Source organism: Cucurbita pepo, chromosome 12 (genome assembly GCF_057944985.1).
Source record: "Cucurbita pepo subsp. pepo isolate OVF chromosome 12, ASM5794498v1, whole genome shotgun sequence".
NCBI lineage: Eukaryota > Viridiplantae > Streptophyta > Magnoliopsida > Cucurbitales > Cucurbitaceae > Cucurbita > Cucurbita pepo.
This window is the reverse complement of record NC_141809.1, coordinates 1,651,063-1,669,431: the sequence shown is the minus strand read 5'-3', so window position 1 is coordinate 1,669,431 and position 18,369 is coordinate 1,651,063. Positions and strand designations below refer to the sequence as shown.

General features: G+C 35.2%; 3 protein-coding genes across 6 annotated transcripts; 2 read left to right on the top strand and 1 right to left on the bottom strand.

Moving 5' to 3' along the window:
• Positions 1 to 490: 490 nt before the first annotated feature.
• Positions 491 to 4,452, top strand: LOC111806987 (DNA mismatch repair protein). 4 transcript variants are annotated; one of them, XM_087128824.1, is made up of 4 exons: positions 491 to 631; positions 717 to 812; positions 2,486 to 2,661; positions 4,186 to 4,452. In XM_087128824.1, exons 2-3 carry the CDS (start codon positions 722 to 724, stop codon positions 2,614 to 2,616), a joined length of 222 nt encoding a protein of 73 aa, XP_086984950.1. In that variant the 5' UTR covers positions 491 to 631; positions 717 to 721; the 3' UTR covers positions 2,617 to 2,661; positions 4,186 to 4,452. The 4 variants fall into 4 exon arrangements, 2 of the variants coding, with proteins under 2 accessions (XP_086984950.1, XP_086984949.1); XM_087128823.1 differs by having other exon boundaries at positions 526 to 608; XR_015423084.1 differs by lacking the exon at positions 4,186 to 4,452 and having other exon boundaries at positions 540 to 631; positions 717 to 814; positions 2,486 to 2,627.
• Positions 4,453 to 11,518: 7,066 nt separating this feature from the next.
• On the top strand, positions 11,519 to 13,204 carry LOC111807063 (Heavy metal transport/detoxification superfamily protein). The gene is made up of 2 exons (XM_087129149.1): positions 11,519 to 11,986; positions 12,575 to 13,204. The coding sequence occupies exons 1-2, from the start codon at positions 11,932 to 11,934 to the stop codon at positions 12,856 to 12,858; spliced, it is 339 nt and encodes a 112-aa protein (XP_086985275.1). The 5' UTR covers positions 11,519 to 11,931; the 3' UTR covers positions 12,859 to 13,204.
• Positions 13,205 to 13,213: 9 nt separating this feature from the next.
• LOC111807062 (putative 1-deoxy-D-xylulose-5-phosphate synthase, chloroplastic) lies at positions 13,214 to 18,272 on the bottom strand. Its single transcript, XM_023692629.2, has 10 exons — positions 17,815 to 18,272; positions 17,215 to 17,343; positions 16,669 to 16,833; positions 16,435 to 16,585; positions 15,504 to 15,775; positions 15,121 to 15,394; positions 14,723 to 15,030; positions 14,361 to 14,642; positions 13,626 to 13,910; positions 13,214 to 13,531 (listed from the first exon to the last, which is right to left on the bottom strand). Exons 1-10 carry the CDS (start codon positions 17,935 to 17,937, stop codon positions 13,382 to 13,384), a joined length of 2,139 nt encoding a protein of 712 aa, XP_023548397.2. The 5' UTR covers positions 17,938 to 18,272; the 3' UTR covers positions 13,214 to 13,381.
• Between the last annotated feature and the right edge of the window lie 97 nt (positions 18,273 to 18,369).

The following is an 18,369-nucleotide window of genomic DNA, read 5'->3' as shown; positions in this document are numbered from 1 at the left end:
ATTTATATTAATAACTAAAATCTTATAAAATTCAAATATACTAATATCGAAGTTAAATATTTGTAATTTTCATAATAATCTTAAAAGTATGGTTTGGATTGATTTGAGTTGGTCGGGTTGACCAAACTATAAGAACGTCAACCCACCAACCAACCGAACATTTTTAATTTTTCAAAAAAATTCAGTTCAAACCTAAAAAAATCTAACCCATCTCAATAATTTTAGTTCGGTAGTCTACGTTGATGGAATTTTCGGGTCATCAAATTTAAATATTAGTACAATAAAAAAACTAAAATTAATAACTAAATACAATTTTTATTTATTTATCAAATTTGTTAATTATTATATATTTCACAAATATCCAACTTTTTAAAAATATTTTAAAGTATTTTTGAATTTTTTTAATTATTTTTTTTAATTTTCTTCATCCATATGGGCCAGATTATTTGGGCCTTAGAATCTCCAATCCGTAGTTGTTGGGCCTATTTCGAAACGCCGTCCCTAATAAAATCGATGGTTGTCGGTTGAGAACTTGAGAACGGAAAATAACAAATTTTCCCTCTGAAGCCGCTGGACGTCGCCGCTGTTAGCTCCATAGCTTGAGCTCTGTAAGTATCTCTGAAGCGTCGAGGCATAAACCAGTCTGTTTTCTTTTGGAAATTACAATGGATTCCGTTTTATAATCATGTTAATGCGTTTTGTTTTTGGATTCTCAGTTGAAATGAAGTTTCTAGGTTGGTATGTGAAGATTGGGACAGTTTCGGCTTTGATTGGAGCTTCCATGGAAATGTTCATGATTAAAACGGGCTTCTGTGTGAGAACTCTCCTTCTTCTTCCTTATTCCTTAATTCACCAGTTTAAATTCTTTTTCTTCACTGTATTTAGTTGATGTGCTTGTTGTAATGGCTTTTTCGTCTTCCGATAGATCTTATAAAATTGATTCGCTACGAGGATCGGAGGTGTTTGGTTAATAGTTCTTTACAATTTTTTATTATTTATGTCTGCGTAGATTGAAGAAATCTTGCTTTTCAGTGATTATACACTAACGTTAGATTTTTCGTGTTCGAGAACACGAAGTAAATAAGTGATATTGAGTGGAAACTGTAATGAGCCGCAAGCTTCATGGGAGTTTGTTTTTATAGTTTTGTGGCATATAATATTCGAGTCAGAAGCTTATGCCAAATTCCCAACAGTTGTGGCTGCTGCTAGTAATTTAACTGATAGTGATAAAATTTAGTAGAATCCTGGCTGTGATTCCTTCAGCTGTTTCATAGCTCTCCTAATTTAGTCTTCATTTGCATCTTATTTTTCTTGTCCAAGTTCCTTATTAAATCCATCTTCTCTCATTCAAAGATGTGAAGGTGTCGACAACTTGAGCACACAACTCAATTGGTTAACACATTGAGTTATCGACCAAAATGTCAAATGTTTGAATTCTTGCCCACATATTCACCTATAAAATTTAAAACAAAAAAGCAAAACAAACAAAAAAACAGCACACCAGAGGATTCATGAGTGTAAAAAAGAAACCAACTGGAGGAACCGAAAGAACACCAAACCAACTGCAAAAGTTATAGCAAAAAACTCGAAAGAGGGAAACTAAGAAAACAACAACAAAGACAAAAGCTAGCAGTCTTCCACTATCGTAAACAATTGGAAAACTTTCTTGTAGTTTTATTTAGGGGAGGGGGTTTTCTCTCCGCTGTCCCTAAGGTGGTTATCCTCTTTTCTTTTGATTAGCAAATATCATATCGTCTTTTTATCTAAAAAACAAAAAAGTTAGCAGCCCTAGATGAGCAAAACCACTAGAATCATCTGAAATCTTTCCCACTGAAAAGAGGAGAGCAGAGAAAAGACTTGAACCGCCACAACCCACCAAGCAAAATCAGCAAAGCCAGCTGAGAGTGGGACTCCTCAAAACTGGACTAGAACACCCATACTAGACCAACCAAGGCCCTGGACAACATTAAATCTTGAGAGACTAAAACACTTTTTTTTTTTTTTTTTTTTTTTTAATGGATTCTTGAATATAAGATGGTACTGATTCATTGGTGCATGCACACGTTGAATTTGATTCAATTGTAAACACTGTGTTAGACTGAGCCACTTTCTTCGTCCTCCTTTTCATGAGAAAGGAAATCTTTTGTTGCAAGCTGGGGCTGTGCCATCGTTCAGGGCGTTTGTGGCTAAACCTATTGTAATTATTCATTAGGTCTTGTTGGATTGGAGGCCGTTCTTGTAGGTTACCTCCCTTTTTTTGTGGGCTCATCTTTTTTGTATGCTCTTGTATTCTTTCATTTTTCCTCGATGAATGTTCGGTTATTCATCAAGGAAAAATACTAGTTTTTTTTAACAAGAAAGAAAGTACTACTTATGAGTTGTAAGGAAGTACTGATTCAATCGCGCTCTTTTGAAGTCAGTTTCTTGTTTGATGGCCTGTTGATTGGTATATGATGTTGTCTCTATTTTTCCTTTGCATCATTAGATGATAAAGTAACAGTTTTGGAATCGGAGAAGATAGCTTGGGAAAACTCGCCTGAGGCTCAAGCAATTAGAGAAGCCCTTAATCCTTGGAGGAATCACGATGCTGCTGAAGAGGCCAGGAAAGACGCCTAATGCTTCAATCAGCCTAACTGTTGACCGGAGTAGCTGCTTTGCAAGGTTTGTTCATCATTCCGTCCTTATAGTCAGCCTAACCGAGGTTGAAATTATTATTTTTTTTCCCCACCCAAAATGGATGTCTGACATACTGTTTAAAAATTTAAAAACTGAGGTTGAGATCAGCTTTTTGAAAATTCAACTGCCCGCTTGACAGAAGCTATAGAAATCAAACTGAATGCACTGAAACCAACCAAAACCTTGTCGAAAGTATACTGATGAGATTTCTGCTTTATACCTTAGAAAACCAAACATTGCTCAAACAATGGAACTCACCGACTTGGTTCAATTAGTTTTTTAGTTTTTTATTTTTATTTTCAGTTCTAAGGGCCACTATGCTTTGACTCGGTATTCGAGTGAGCTTGTTTGCTTGCCTGTTTTCTTATACATAAAAACCACGAACTTTTTAAAACAAACAAACAATGCCAATGTTGTAGCAGGAAAATCAAAATGTACGAGTCAAGATTCAAAGTGGGACAATGTTGGAGTTTGATTTGGAACTTGCACCCCCCCCCCCCCCCCCCCCCCCCCATAGGAAACTTGGAAATATATATCACTTCAAGGAAGAAGATGAGAGAACAACTTAGGATCCAGGAGTAAATGTGTGAAAAGTTAGTGCAAACTTATTCAATTAATTTTCATTAGTCATTTTTTACTAATGAATGTTAGTTGCACTTATGGCTTGTAATTAAGAAAGATGTTAGTTGCACTTATGGTCCATAGGTCGGTCTAGTGATCATTGGAGGAAGTAATGGAAGCACGATGATTATAAAAAAAAATGAGATCAAATCCCATAAACCTACCTAAGATATCACAAACAGGTGAGTTTTTTTATTACCAAATATTGCTAGGTCAGGTAGTCAATATACAGTCTAGCTCAAACGCTCACAAATTTTTTATAATCTCTTATAAAATTCTAAGTAACTGTTACATTTGAAACAACTCTAACCCATCAAAAACTTCTTAATGTAACCAACTTTGTGAAGGAAACAACTGTTAAATTCGCACGTAACTAGGTTTAAGAACGACATTTGAAAACAAAAACTCCCATTAAAGCTTTCTGGTGGTTGAACAAAATTTCTGGAGGGAAATATCCCTTAAATTCTTCAGAAAGAGCACATGATGAAGAAGCTTGATTTTGATGAAAGGCAAATATTTCTTCCCAACTCTCAATTTGGCCTTCCAAACCACGTTGATTTCTTTCTAAGTCTAACCATAAGCCCCAAACGAAGACTTTGACCTTGTTGATCCATAATACCCTAGCACGTTCGCCTGCATCCACATAGAAGACTATCCCAACAACAACCAAATCACTGTAACACTGCCTCCAAAATTTTTCTAATGAATGAACAATGAAAGAACTAGGATATTCGAACTTCAAATGAACATACTTATAATGATCCTACCATTGTTTTTTAGACATGAACCGACACTCTGTTCGTTTACATCGGTATACAAGAACTCTCTTCTTACAAAAACCCTCATTGCCACAGTATTTAGCGGTTTCTTCTTGTCGGTTTTTTGCAGGTTGAGAACAAAATTACAGGGGAGTAGGAGATACGAGCTCAGGCTTTTAAGTTTCACCTAATAAGATGGGGGATTTTAGTAAGCTGTTTCTTTATGACATTTGAGGTCTTCTTATGATTGATTCCATATTAAAGTTGAATGATAACACCAAACCAAAGGTCTGATAATTCAATTCATTAACAATCTCTTATGGTAGAAATGACAGATTTTCATATAGTCTGATACCCATATTAGAGTTAAATCATAATCCCATATTCAGGACTGTCATTCTGATTCAACTTAACTCATCATGCCTTCTGGAATATAGTCCTTAGGTTGTTATACGTCGTGACTCGAAACCTACCAGATGATTTGACTATGTTATGCAGTACACACCATTGTTGAAAATATTACTTAGGTGAAAGAAAAAGAATGTCTAACAATCAGCCTGAATCTTATTTTGGTCAAACTTTCACACTATCCAAATTTACTTTTTACTTGCTACTAATATTGTCTTCATTCTTGAATTTATCATGAAACCTCATTTTGGTCTTTGTAGTGCGTTTTGTAGAAAATCTTACATGATACTAAGTGGACTCGAGTCTTAGATCAGATAGTAGTTATATGTATATATGTTTATGCCATGTAAACACGTAACGGTAGGAATGAGAATAGATTATTGTGAACGAGAATCTGCTTAGAATGACTTTTTAAAGTCTTTTCTATTATAAAATAGTTGTAACGGTCGGTGAATATGTGTAATAGCTCAAGCCTACCGCTAGCAGATATTGATCTTTTTGGCTTTCCCTTTCGGGCTTCTATTCAAGGTTTTGAAACACGTCTGTTAGGTAGAGGTTTCCACATCCTTATAAGGAATGTTTCGTTCTCCTCACCAACCGATGTTGTATCTCACAATCCCTACCCCACTTGGGGGTCCAGTGTCCTCGCTGACACACCACAGCGGTGTCTGACTCTAATATCATTTGTAAAAGCTCAAGCTTATTGTTAATAGATATTGTCCTCCTTGAGCTTTAAAACATGTAATGTTAGGGAGAGATTTCTACACCATTGTAAAGAATATTTCATTTTACTCTCCAACCGATGTGGGATCTGATAAGAAATTCGTTACCGAATTTAGAATCTTCCACTAGTTTAGGAAAGAATGACCTAGAAGAAGGTCCCATTTATGAGAGTACAATTAGACAAAGACAGCCGTTGGCCACCCGTGTATCTCCACTGATGGCTAAGTGGGGTTTGAATCGATTCGATTTGCCAAGAAAGAATCCGAAAGATCAATGAAGCTCTTAGTGTGAAATCTTGGCACCCAAATTCATCCGTCATTCTAGAAGTTGGTTGGAGTTTGGTCTTCTCTCATTTACTGTCAACTAACAAAATGGTTGAAGAGGATCATCTATATTCAACCAAAGATCCTCCAACTTTAAATCATTTCCTTGTTCGATTAGGTTCGAGTCAAACTGTTGTCTTTAGCAGTGATATTGCTTTTAAATTGGTGCAATTGGTTCAATTGTAGATGTTCTTGCAGGTAAGCCTATGGTTGAGCGGTTGGTCGAGGCATTGCAGGTACTTACGGTCGGTTTGCAACATGAATTTTGCCATTAATAGCCTGATTTGTTTCACATTTGTTTCGAGAAAGAGAAAGATAGGAAAGATGCCAAGTCCCCAAGACACCTTAGACTCCTTCACCCTGTGAGACGTCGGGAAGAAAGAGTTTGATGTTAGGTCGGACGCATACATCTTGATATTTCATATTTAAAATTTGGGCTAATATTATCTTGGAAACTTTAAAATCGATCCCATCTAGGTTTTCTAATACCCTCTATGCATGTGGGTTTTGGATTCTATCCTAATTAATTAATAAACTAATATCAATTAATGAGTAATAAGTATTTTTTAAGTAATTATTAAATACCATTATATTATTTAGCTATTAAATTTTAATTAATAGATTTTTATATTTTAAAATCGTGTAATAAGTCATTAAAATTTTGAGTTAGTCCACACGTTTGATCCGTAGTTCATCCAAAATTTGACCTTTCGAGGTTTAGAAAGACCTAAAGTTTCTATGTCAAGTTTGTACTAAATAGAAAATCGAATTCAATTTTAGTATATTAAAATTAATTAAAAATTAACAAATTTAAATATGACGAGGACCTATAAAACATAAAATTGAAATAAAATTAAAATTTAAAGAAGATTTTTAATATTTTAAAAATTCAGAACCTATCAATAATGGTGGCTGAAAACCTATGGAGTATGAAAGCATGGAAAAGTCATGGAATTCCACTGAGTTTTTCAACTATAAAGGGACCAGCTATTTTTTAAAAAAAATATTTATCAAAATTGTGTGGAAAAATACAATATATATATATATATATATATATATATTTAATTGTAAATTATAATAAAAACATCTATAAAATATTTTTTTAATTAATTGTAAAAATCATTTAAAACATATTCTTTGAAAGAAATCGACGTCATCGTCGGCAGACCTAAGATGTTTAGGTGTTTGAAATTGTAATCATTTAACCAAAAGGAAAAATTAAAAAAAATTAAAAAAATAAATAAAAATTAAAATAAAAAGGAAGAGTTCGCGTTTATATTAATCGACCAATCTCTTTCCTTTTGAGATTCATCTCATATTTTTTCTTTGATTTGATGTTCAACAAACAACTTATGTGGCTTATCATTTATGAACTTAATTTTGCATTAAGTTTTATGATTAATTAGGAAAAGTCGAGTCCGATCGATCAAAAGTCAACATCAACCGTCTTGGTAGAAGTTTTTTATTTAAGGAAATGACGGTAGATTTTTACTTTTTTCCGGTAAATTCCAACATATGGGGTGTATTTTTGTCGATTATATATTTACCTAGTTGAACTATGTTCATATTGACGAAATGACTAAATCAGCTTATCTTTCATCTGTTAAGTTGTACCCTATTACGTATCTTCATTAGCTAGATAGTTTTAAAACGTGTTTGCTAGAAAGAGGTTTCCACACCCTTATAAGAAATACTTCGTTCTCCTCTCTAACCGATGTGGAATCTCACAATTTATCCCCTTGGGGCCAGCATCCTAACTGTGTCCGCTTTGACTCATTAGCAAATATTGTCCGCTTTGACTCGTTACGTATCACCGTCAGCCTCACAGTTTTAAAGCGCGTCAGTTAGATAGAGGTTTTCACATAGTTATAAGAAATATTTCATTCCCCTCTCAAATCGATGTAAGATCTCACACTATAGGTCAAGCATACAACCAAAGTCTTACAATAGCGGCACGAAAGAGAAAGATCACGAGTATATAAGTGAGAGATAATATCTCCGCTATTTAAAATATGGAGATATATGGAGGTTGGGGGTCTGTCGTCTCTCCCTGATAAATAATATCAAAAGCTATACATCTAACTTAGCCATGTCGGTAGAATTTTTAGGTATTGAACAAAAAAGTTATGAGCCTTAGAAATTATACTCATGTGGAGATCGTATTCGAGCTTTCTATTGAACGAACTAGCATGTGCTCGAACAAGTGTGAACAAAAAGGAGCTACGTAAAAATCGGGCTTTTATTAAAAAAAAAATAGAATTTATAAATATATGTTTAATATTTTAAATAATTTTAAACCTAAAAAAAGTATCTCTCTCTAGCACTAAAGAAACAAAAGAAGTGGATAGGTGACATGAAACCCACCAACAAATTCAAATGTGAAGCAAGATCCCAACCTACCACCTTTTTCAAAACCCACAATTCTCCATGACCAAAATTAAAATAATAATAATAATAAATAAATAAAAATAAATAAAATCCTAAAAACGGGTGTTTTGTTCTCCTCCACTATCAATGTGGGAGGTCACAATCCATCCCTTTTCCGGCCTAGCGGGACGCTGACACTCGTTCCTTTCTCCAATCGATGTAGGGCCTCCGCCAAATCCACCCACCCCCTTCGGGGAACAGCGAGATGTTCTCCTCCCAGCCAATGTGGGAGGTCACATTCCATCTCCCTTCGGGGCCTAGCAGGACGCTACCACTCGTTCCTTTCTCCAATTGATGTGGGACCCCCGCCAAATCCACCCACCCCCTTCGGGGAAAGGCGAGAAGACTGGCATATCGTCTGACCAAATCCACCCACCCCCTTCGAGAAACAGCGAGAAGGCTGGCACATTGTCCAGTGTCTGACTCTGATACCATTTGTAACGGTCCAAACCCACCGCTAGTAAACACTGTCCTCTTTGGGCTATCCCTCTCAGGCTTCCCCTCAAGGCTTTAAAACGCGTTTGCTAGAAAAAGATTTCCACACTCGGGTGTTTTGTTCTCCTCCCCACCCAAGAACATCACAATCCACCGTCACCCCGTTATTTTTTAAATAAATAATTAATTATTTCCATTTAAAATTAATAGTAAGAATATTTCTTTTTAATTTTTTTTAAAATTTAAATATATTATTGAAAATTTTAAAAGTTTTAGCAATATTTTTAAAAATATTTTCAATAAAAATAAAAAATAAATAAAAAATTATAGTGAATGCCTTGTCACCATCTTTATTTAATCCCTTCCATTTCAGCAACAACCCAATATAGAAACATGCACAAAATTAAACTTTCTCCACATATCTCAACTCAACCAACCCACCTCCAAATATTATTTATTTATTTATTTATTTTCATTATTTAATTCCATATAAATACTCCCATTTTTATCTTATTTATTTATAATAATAATAAGAGAAATCATATATGGACCAAATGAAAAATGCTTCTTCTTTATTCCTCTGGGAAGACACAGCAGACTCCGAGGTGGATAGATTATTGTCTCATCCTCATCAACTCGAATCTGCTGTGGACGATCAGGAGGACGCTCGATCCTGCAGCTGCGATGATTATGCTACTGATCAGAGCGCCGTTGATTTCCGAGATGATGGGGATGGAGATGAAGATCGAGCCGTTGGTTCGACCGGTGACGACACTCAATCAAGCCATCTCAATGAAACACGACCACGCGGGGCAACGTTGGAGTATAGTTCTGAGGAGGACGAGGAAGAAGAAGAAGAGTCGAATAATAATGTGGGTACGATCCAAGATATGAATGAAATGGAAGATAAGCTCTTTTGGGATACGTGCATGGAGGGAGGGTATCCGTGAATAGCCTGGTTCGTTCTTTAAAAGGTTTAAATCTCGTTTTTTAACTTTTAAGATTCGGTTTATGATCTGAAATTTGTGTTTGATATTTGAATTTTTAGTCAATTCAAAAATAGTTTTTAATTTTTTTTTATTTGTATTTTAAAAATATTTGTAAGAATTAGAAAAATGAAGAAAATTAAAAAATGAAGAAAATTATAGGTGGAAGTTGTATTTTTAAAAGTAAATCAATTTTAAAAATAAAATATTTATTTTATTTTTTTAGTTTATGAATATTGATAAAGTAAGTATTTTAATTTATTATTATTGCTCGAGCAATGGTTAAAATAATAATAATATATATATATATATATATATATATTTTTGTCTTTGAATAAATAATATGTTTTAATGTTAATTTTATGTGTTTTTTTTCCATTTGTTAATTTATTTATTTTTATTTGCATTTTAGTCCTTGTAATAATTAAATATTAAATAGAATTTGAAATGGCCCCACTTTATTTTGATTGGACAATTTTCTATAATAGACCATGAATTAGAAACATTTTAAATGATAGTATTATTATTATTATTTTTTAATCAAATAAAGCCAAAGAGTACTATTTTAACTCAATTATGTCAATTAATAAGATAATAAAAACTTAATTGATTAATTAATTGAGAATTTAACTGAAAAATACTCCAATATTGAGAACTCAAAATATATATATATTATTTATTTTCAAAAGAAGAGAAGGTTTAAGGGAATTGGCTACGAGCCTCTTGCTTCGTCTAGTAGCACGAGACTTGTATTGCTCTCTTGAAACTTCATTTTCACAGTTAGGCTTTTTCGATCATATCACTTGCAACTACGAGAATTACTTTTGCTTTCTTCTTGTCCAGCTATTAAGATGTTTCATTCATCGAGCCGTCTCTTGTTGTTGCCTGAATTCAATAGCAATTTGAAGGAAAGTTGACTAGAAATTCATTAATATATATACATATATATATGACCCGTTTAAAAATATTAAATTAAAATTGGTGATATTTGGTTGATTTTTTTAATTATTTTTATAATATTATAGAAATATCAATTCACTCTTTAAGTTGATATGAAACACGTGAATATATTAAAAAAAATTAATGTCTTGATCCCGAGTGAAAATGAGCGAATGAATGACAAAATTAACACGATTTTTTTTTAGTTCAATAACACGAGAATATTCAAATTTCCAAGATATTAAAATAATATATATATATATATTTATTTATTTATTTAGAGAGGTCCACTTAAAGTGGTTTTATTTTATTATTATTAATTAGAAAAAGATTTGGCATTGGGATGGTTGGTCGGTAAAGCGAGGTCAAATTCTTTGAATTTGTAATTTATTGTTTTAATTTTACTGAAAATAATTATAAAAAAATGGCAAATAACCGTCATCAAGAAATACTGTGTTGACCATTTAATTGGAAATTTTAAATTTTGTGTGTTATTTAAAAAAGTTCACATTAATGGTAACAAGATATTACGTTGCTTTTTGACTTTTATGCCTTGAGTTTAGATTTAAGAAATATATTTTACTGATATTATGCCACGTAAGCATTTTTGGTAAGAATATATTTAAACTTAGGTTTAATTTTTGCCAAATAAATTGCTAAACATTAAAATATTTTAAATATATTCGTGAATTTTTTATTGTCTCGAAGGATAAAAAAATATCTCATTAGTCTTCATTTTTATATTTAATCGGTAATTAACGATATTTTTTTCAAAAATTTAATAAATCCAACTATAAATTTTGGGTGGGGTATCGAGTTGTTTAGGTTATTTAATTAATTTTTTTATTTTTAATAGAAGAAAAATGTATATTTTAAAAAATTATCATTAAAATTATTTTCAAGAGATGTCGAAGAATAAATAATAAAAAAAATTATGAAATTAAATAAATTATATATATGGGTCGGGTTTTTCGAGCTTGAGTTTTCTAAACTGCGGTAATTTTGCTTTAAATTTTTCAAATATGCTATTTTTGTTTATAATATTAAATTGATTTATGATAAATTTATAATGAGAGAAGTGTATTTAATTTTTGCCTAAAAAATGTTGTAAATTAATATTTTTTAGAAAAATAATTTTGAGTCTGTTTCTAATCCCAAATTAATAAGCCTAATTAACCTAATTTGATTGTATTATCACTAATCCCAAATTAATAAGCCTAATTAACCTAATTTGATTGTATTATCACTAATCCCAAATTAATAAGCCTAATTAACCTCAAATTGGGCGGTTAAACACAAGCGGCTTTTCAGAATCGGGGAAAATGTGTTATATCGATGGGGCGGTTTAAATTTGGTCTGAATCGCCATTACTTGTTATCTTCAACGACCATTATAAATTATTGTTTTTATTATTTATTTATTTATTTTTATTATTTATTATTTATTATTTATTATTGGTGGAACAATTGTTGTTGTTTTTCTTTGAAACTCGATGGAGAAGAAGAAGAAAACAGAGGAAATCAAAGTAAGTCGTTCCATTTCTGTCCTTCTTCCTTTCTTCAAACGACGTCGTTTGCTTTTGTTAATATGGGTTCTTCTTGAATTTAGCCATTAACTGCAGAGTTCAAGGTCTCAATGCATTGTAAAGCATGCGAAAGAACGGTGGCCAAAGCCATTTCCAAATTCAAAGGTAAAATCTCTTCCAAATAAAAATTTAAAATAATTTTTTTTTTTTTTTTAGAAAAATTAATTTTTTTTTATAATGTTTTAAGAAAAACATTTATTTTTGTGTCCGATTAAATTTATGAACTTTTAAATATTTGAAAATTCAAGAAAGTGTAATTTTGAAAGTTTACGTATTAAATTTGTAATTTAACTAAAAATAAGTGATTACTGAAACTCTAACCATTTATTTTTGTATCTATTAGATTCTTAAATTTTAAAATATTTAAAAATTCAGAGACTAAAGGTGTAATTTTGAAAATTCATGAACTAAATAAATAAATACTTCAAATTTTAGGGACTAAATTTGTAATTTAATTAAAAAAAGTGATTAATGGGACTCTAAATATTTAATTTTGTGTTTATTAGATCTACCGTTTTTTAAATATTCAAAAATTCAAAGGCTAAATATGTAATTTTGAACGATACAAACTTGTAAGTCTAGGGACTAAATTAGTAATTTAAGTATAAAAAAAAAAAAAAAAGTGTTTTTGTAATAATTTTAATTTTCATTTGTTTTGTTTGATAATTATGGTGATGCATGATAACGTTGAAGGGGTGGAGAAGTTCATGACAGACATGGGAAAGCACAAGGTTGTAGTGATGGGCAAGTTTGATCCTCAAAAAGTTATGAAGAAACTACGAAAGAAGACGAGGAAACCGGTCGAGCTCGTGGTCGACAAGGGTGCAGCAACGAAAGAAACAGTCGTTGTCAAGGATCCCGAGCGATCGGACCCGAATAATAGCAATCAGTTGATGATGTTCAACTGTTGCAAGGAGAGTGCTCAGTTACTAGTTTTGTTCAGTGATGAGAATCCAAACGCTTGTTGCATTATGTAGAGAGAACAACTTTTTCCTTCTCGGGTTATATATTATCAAAACCGTTGTTGCCTATTCTCTTTTAGCTTGTAACGTTGCTTTCTTTCAAATAGTTTTCAACGTATTTACTTGCTCACGTTTTTTAAAATATTTCTCTCAAACGTGACTCGAAACTCGAGCATACGTCAACGTTATTCAAAAGTCAACTCCTTTAAAATTGGCGATAGAGGATAGTATAGTTTTGTTATCTAAACATAATACCGAAAGTTTTGATAAAATATGGGCGTTGAATCCTAAGAATGGTAAGGGGTCAAGGTCAGGGACAGGGTCGGGGTCGGGGTCGGTGTCGGTCAGCAAGAAAGTTAAGAATCTTGCATTGAAGCATAAGCCTTCTAGCCTTGTACAAGAAGTATTTGTTTATACAGCCTAGACTGATAATGTATAGTTAAACGTATACGTAAATATGACCAAACTCGATACGTGATTTTCGGATTTGTACATTACATCGAAGGGGGAGCGCCACGACTCATCGTAAAGTTCTCTTCTATGACATGATCTCAAGAGCTTCCCTGGTTTGTCCAAGCATATTGAATACGGTAGCAGCAATATGAGATGGAGTAAGGCCTGCTTCAGCCAATTGGTCGGCTGGTGATCCGTGGTCGATGTATCGGTCGGGAAGGACTAGCGGTCGCCACTGCAAGTGTTAGTTATATGGAGTGGCTAGATTAGTGAACTTCATAACACTATCTTAAAGCAGAGATTTGACATGGTTTGTATGAGACTTGTACCTTCAAGGAGCCATCAAGGAGGCCATCGAGTGCTAGGAACTGGATGACATGAGAGCCGAATCCCCCTATGGATCCTTCTTCCACTGTGATTAAAATCTCATGTGATTTAGCGAGATTTCGGATAAGGGCTCGGTCGAGTGGCTTGCAGAAACGTCCGTCTGCTACGGTTATTCGTAAGCCATGGCGTTCGAGCATCGATGCAGCAGCCAAACAGTTTTGAACTGCTGTTCCGTAGCCCAACAGAGCCACTCTTTCCCCTTCTAGTAAAATCCTTCCTTTCCCAACCTGTTAAAGAATTGTTTTCTTAGATTCCTAGCATGATAAAAGGTTGTACAACCGCCCAAGCCCACCGCTAGCAGATATTGTCCTTTTTGGATTTCTCCTCAAAGTTTTAAAACGCGTCTGCTAGGAAGAGGCTTTCACACCCTTATAAGGAATGTTTTGTTCCCCTCTCCAACCGACATGGGATCTCACAATCCACCACCCTCCTTAGGGGCCCAATGACCTTGCTAGCACACCGCCGATGTTTGGTTCTAATATCATTTGTAACAGCCCAAGCCTACTGCTAATAGATATTGTCTTTTTCAGACTTTCCCTTTTGGGCTTCCCCTCAAGGTTTTAAAACGTATCTACTAGGAAAAGGTTTTCACACTCTTATAAAGAATGTTTCGTTCCCCTCTTCAACCGATTTGGGATATCACACGGGCAACAACCTTAAGATTTTGTGAAAAGTACCTCAATAGGAATGCCTTTATTCCCTGGTGGCAGCTCGACGCCAATACCATTACCTCGTGGATACCGCAAACAACTAGGTCGGTCATCTATGGCTGCAGCTGTAGCAACCATGTTAAAGAGCTCGGCCTCATCGGACGGGGCCATCACCACCATGTTAGGCAGGCATGCCATAAACGTAACATCGAACGAACCACAATGAGTCGGGCCATCGGCTCCAACCAAGCCTGCTCTATCCATTGCAAATCTAACAGGCAACTTTTGCAAATCAACATCATGAACAACCTGCAATTCAAACACAAACAAACTTATTAGCAACCCCATGCTAATGGAGTATCAAAGATAGATAGAAAGCCAATGCTTGCCTGGTCGTACGCCCGTTGCATGAACGACGAATAGATCGCACAGAACGGTTTAAGGCCTTCACAGGCTAGACCAGCAGCAAACGTAACAGCATGCTGTTCAGCAATACCAACATCAAAGCATCTTGTGGGAAAACGTCTTTGGAAGAGATTTAAACCTGTGCCTCCTCCCATTGCAGCATGGATTGCAATAATATCTTTGTCATTTTCAGCTTCTGCTATCAATGCTTCTGCGAAGTACGTCGTATACGACTGCGTCGCAGCCTTCGATTTCTGCTGTTTCCCAGTTGCTGGATCGAACTTTGTGACTCCTGTAAAGCTACAATTGTAAGTCGTAACCCGATTTCCGAAACGATGCGAACGACGAAACAATGATCATCGTTCCTGAATCTTTTACTTACCATGGTACTTATCAGCAGCTTTTTCAGCATATGGATAGCCTCGTCCTTTCTCAGTGACAACATGGATGAGGACTGGACCGGTGGTTTTAGTACTCTTAACTTCCTTGAGAATGGAAACAAGATCATCCATGTTATGACCATCAACAGGGCCGATATAATAGAGCCCAAGCTCTTCAAACAATGTTGAGCCAGAACCACTGATCATCCCACGAGCATATTCATCAACTTTTGCTGCTAATTCATGCATTGGGCCACCAATTTGTTTCGTGACACCCTGAAACAACGTTGGAAAAAAGGAAAAGTAAACTCAAACTCATTCAGATTGAAGATCAAGGCGGGATGGTTCGGTTCGGTTTGGTTTGGTTTGGTTCGCTATTTCTTACCTTGGCTACCTCTCTCAATTCTCTGAGAGGCCTGTTTGACTGCAGCCTGCTGAGAGCACTGCTCAAAGCTCCGACAGGCGGTACCGGCCCGTCGAGAGTTGCAGTCGGTAAAGAGACTTGTTTGTTGTCATTAAGAATAACAATCATGTCGGAGTCGAGGTAGCCTGCATTGTTCATGGCTTCATAAGCTTGCCCTGCAGTCATGGCACCATCACCTATAACTGCAACTACATTGTTCTTTCTTCCCTTGAGATCCCTTCCCACAGCCATTCCTGTTGAGTTACAACATAGAAGTTGCTGAGAAACTTCTTGGTGAAGTTCAATGTTTGTGAGCGGTCATCATAACTATTTTGAAATCTTAGGTAAGTTTCAAAATATAAGAATTTGAGAAAGATGTTTTTTTAGTTTTTTATGATTTTGTTTGATTTGATTTAATTTTTTTGAAACTCCCAAATTGCAAAAGGAAATGGAATCTCAGACAGTTATAAGCTCACCACTAGCGGATATTGTAAGGAATGCTTTAAAGCACGTCAAGGTTTTAAAACGCATCTACTAGGGAGAGGTTTCCACGCACTTATAAGGAATGTTTCGTTCCCTCTCCAACCAATGTGAGATCCCACAATCCATCCCCTTGGGGGGCCAGCGTCCTCACTGGCATATCGTCTGGTGTCTGGCTTTGATACTATTTGAAATAGCCCAACCTCACCGCTAGCAAATATTGACCTCTTTGGGCTTTTCCTTTTGAGCTTCCCCTCAAGGTTTTAAAACGCATCTATTAGGGAGAGGTTTTCACACCCTTATAAAAATGTTTCGTTCCCCTCCAACCAACGTGGGATCTCACACCACGTTGTCTGAGATATGTTATCAGCTTATCACTTTCAAACAAAACCATCTTTTTTCAGCTCTCAGTTGGAGTTTAAAAGCAAATTACCTAAGCCTGCTGAGATGGTGGTAGAGCTGTGTCCTGCGCCAAAGCAATCGAATTCACTCTCCGACCGTTTCGTGAAACCCGACAACCCGTTTGTCTGTCTAATAGTAGACATCTTATCCCTCCTTCCAGTAAGAATTTTATGTGGATAAGACTGCAATCGCCACACAATTCAAAGCATATTAAAACAAAAACATGTCCCAACAAAGCAAGAGAGTGTGCAAGAAGAATTGGCACCTGATGACCAACGTCCCACAGAATCCTGTCCTGTGGGGCATTGAAGACATAGTGAAGAGCCACCGTGAGCTCCACCACGCCAAGGCTAGAACCCAAGTGACCACCAGTTTTAGAAACGTTGAAGATCACATCAGATCTTACTTCATCAGCTAGTTGATAAAGCTCCTAAATCAACAATACCCCAAGAAGAAATCAAACGTCTAGAACAGGGTAAACACGTTTTCAGAGTTAAAAAATTAGCATTCATCAGCTAGTTGACAAAGCTACCAGTCAACGATACCCCAAGAAGAAATCAAACATTTCAAAGAGTATCAAACAACGCAATTATCAGGGGCACGCTCTACCATTGAGCTAATAGCCCATCGTGCGGGCCTCCCGATGGGGCTCAAGAGATTAAAAAATTAGTTCAAGACCACATAAGTAATTATCAAGCAGGAGTTCAAACCCAGAAGCTTCCAACAGTTCATATCTCCTCTAACACCATATTATTGAACTATCACAAAGTTCTATGAGTTTATGTTTATGATTTGGGTTTTTAGTTTTCACCTTGATGGATAGATTTTTCATATGAATTGGATAGTTTATTGTGTCCAAAATAGGAGTTGGTGGCCTCTGTGAAGGATACTCCCCCGTCTCTGAAAGTGATGCACAGATCCCACCTGGCCTTTTCTTGACCTGCATCAAAACAAAAAAGCAAACGCCCACGCCACATCTTTCAAACTTACTTATCTTGTTTATAAACTTAAAATAATCAAACTAGAAGGTCAAGATTCAAATAATAATAACAAAATAAAAAAGTGAAAGGAACATTTTAGATGTAACTCTCTTAAAGAACAACATCAATGGAAAAGGTTTAGAAAAGCCATAATTTCCAATTTTCAATTGAAAAAGTCTACAAATTATTCTTTTCTTCTCACTAGGATTTTCATCAAACACCTGGTGGGCAGAATTTTTCAGTTTCCTTTTTGTAAACAATACCCGATTGACTCTTTTCTGAAAACGGAAGACCAATGGAAAAGGTGAAGAAAAGCCATAATTTCCAATTTTCAATTGAAGAAGTCTACAAATTATTCCTTTCTTCTCACTAGGATTTTCATCAAACACTTGGTGGGCAGAAGTTCCAATTTCCTTTTTCCTAAACAATACCTGATTGACTCTTTTCTGAAAGCGGAAGACCAGATCCGTCCCCGTTAAGAACCGAGAACCATCGTGTTCTTTCGCTGCAACTCGGCCGACATGAGCAGGAAACGTTAGCGTACAGAGAGCCATTAGAGCTCAAAAACCACCAAAACTGGAAAATCAAACCACTCCAATCGCTTCAAGCAAAACCCAAGTGAAGAAATCCGAGAAAAATGCAAAAGAAAAATTAAGAAGCAATGCACTGATCTTCTACGTGTCTTGCAGAGAGAAAGTGAAGAAGAAATTGAATGAACTGTTTTTGCCACTAAGGGAAGTGATGTGTGAAAGTGGAAGAATTAATTTAACGAAAAAAAAGATGAAAAGGCGAATGAAAAGGCGAAGCGTGGGATGAAATGGAAGATAGAATTGAAAGTGGATGGGCAGTGAAGGGGACAACTTGAAGCCGTATTCGCTGGGTGTCTGCTTCGGAATTCGGTCTCTTTGTTCTTAAGCAGTGCGCCATTGCTCCACTCTGGAAATGTCAGATCTTTTTCCTATTGGTCCACGTGGACGGAAATCATA

Coding starts and splice junctions, on each gene's coding strand:
- LOC111806987 (XM_087128824.1), top strand. CDS start 722: ATGAAGTTTCTAGGTTGGTATGTGAAGATTGGGACAGTTTCGGCTTTG. Junction 813..2,485: donor CATGATTAAAACGGGCTTCT/GTGTGAGAACTC, acceptor TTGCATCATTAG/ATGATAAAGTAACAGTTTTG.
- LOC111807063 (XM_087129149.1), top strand. CDS start 11,932: ATGCATTGTAAAGCATGCGAAAGAACGGTGGCCAAAGCCATTTCCAAA. Junction 11,987..12,574: donor AGCCATTTCCAAATTCAAAG/GTAAAATCTCTT, acceptor ATAACGTTGAAG/GGGTGGAGAAGTTCATGACA.
- LOC111807062 (XM_023692629.2), bottom strand. CDS start 17,937: ATGGCTCTCTGTACGCTAACGTTTCCTGCTCATGTCGGCCGAGTTGCA. Junction 17,344..17,814: donor TTCAGAAAAGAGTCAATCAG/GTATTGTTTAGG, acceptor GTTTTGATGCAG/GTCAAGAAAAGGCCAGGTGG. Junction 14,643..14,722: donor TGCAACGGGCGTACGACCAG/GCAAGCATTGGC, acceptor TTTGAATTGCAG/GTTGTTCATGATGTTGATTT.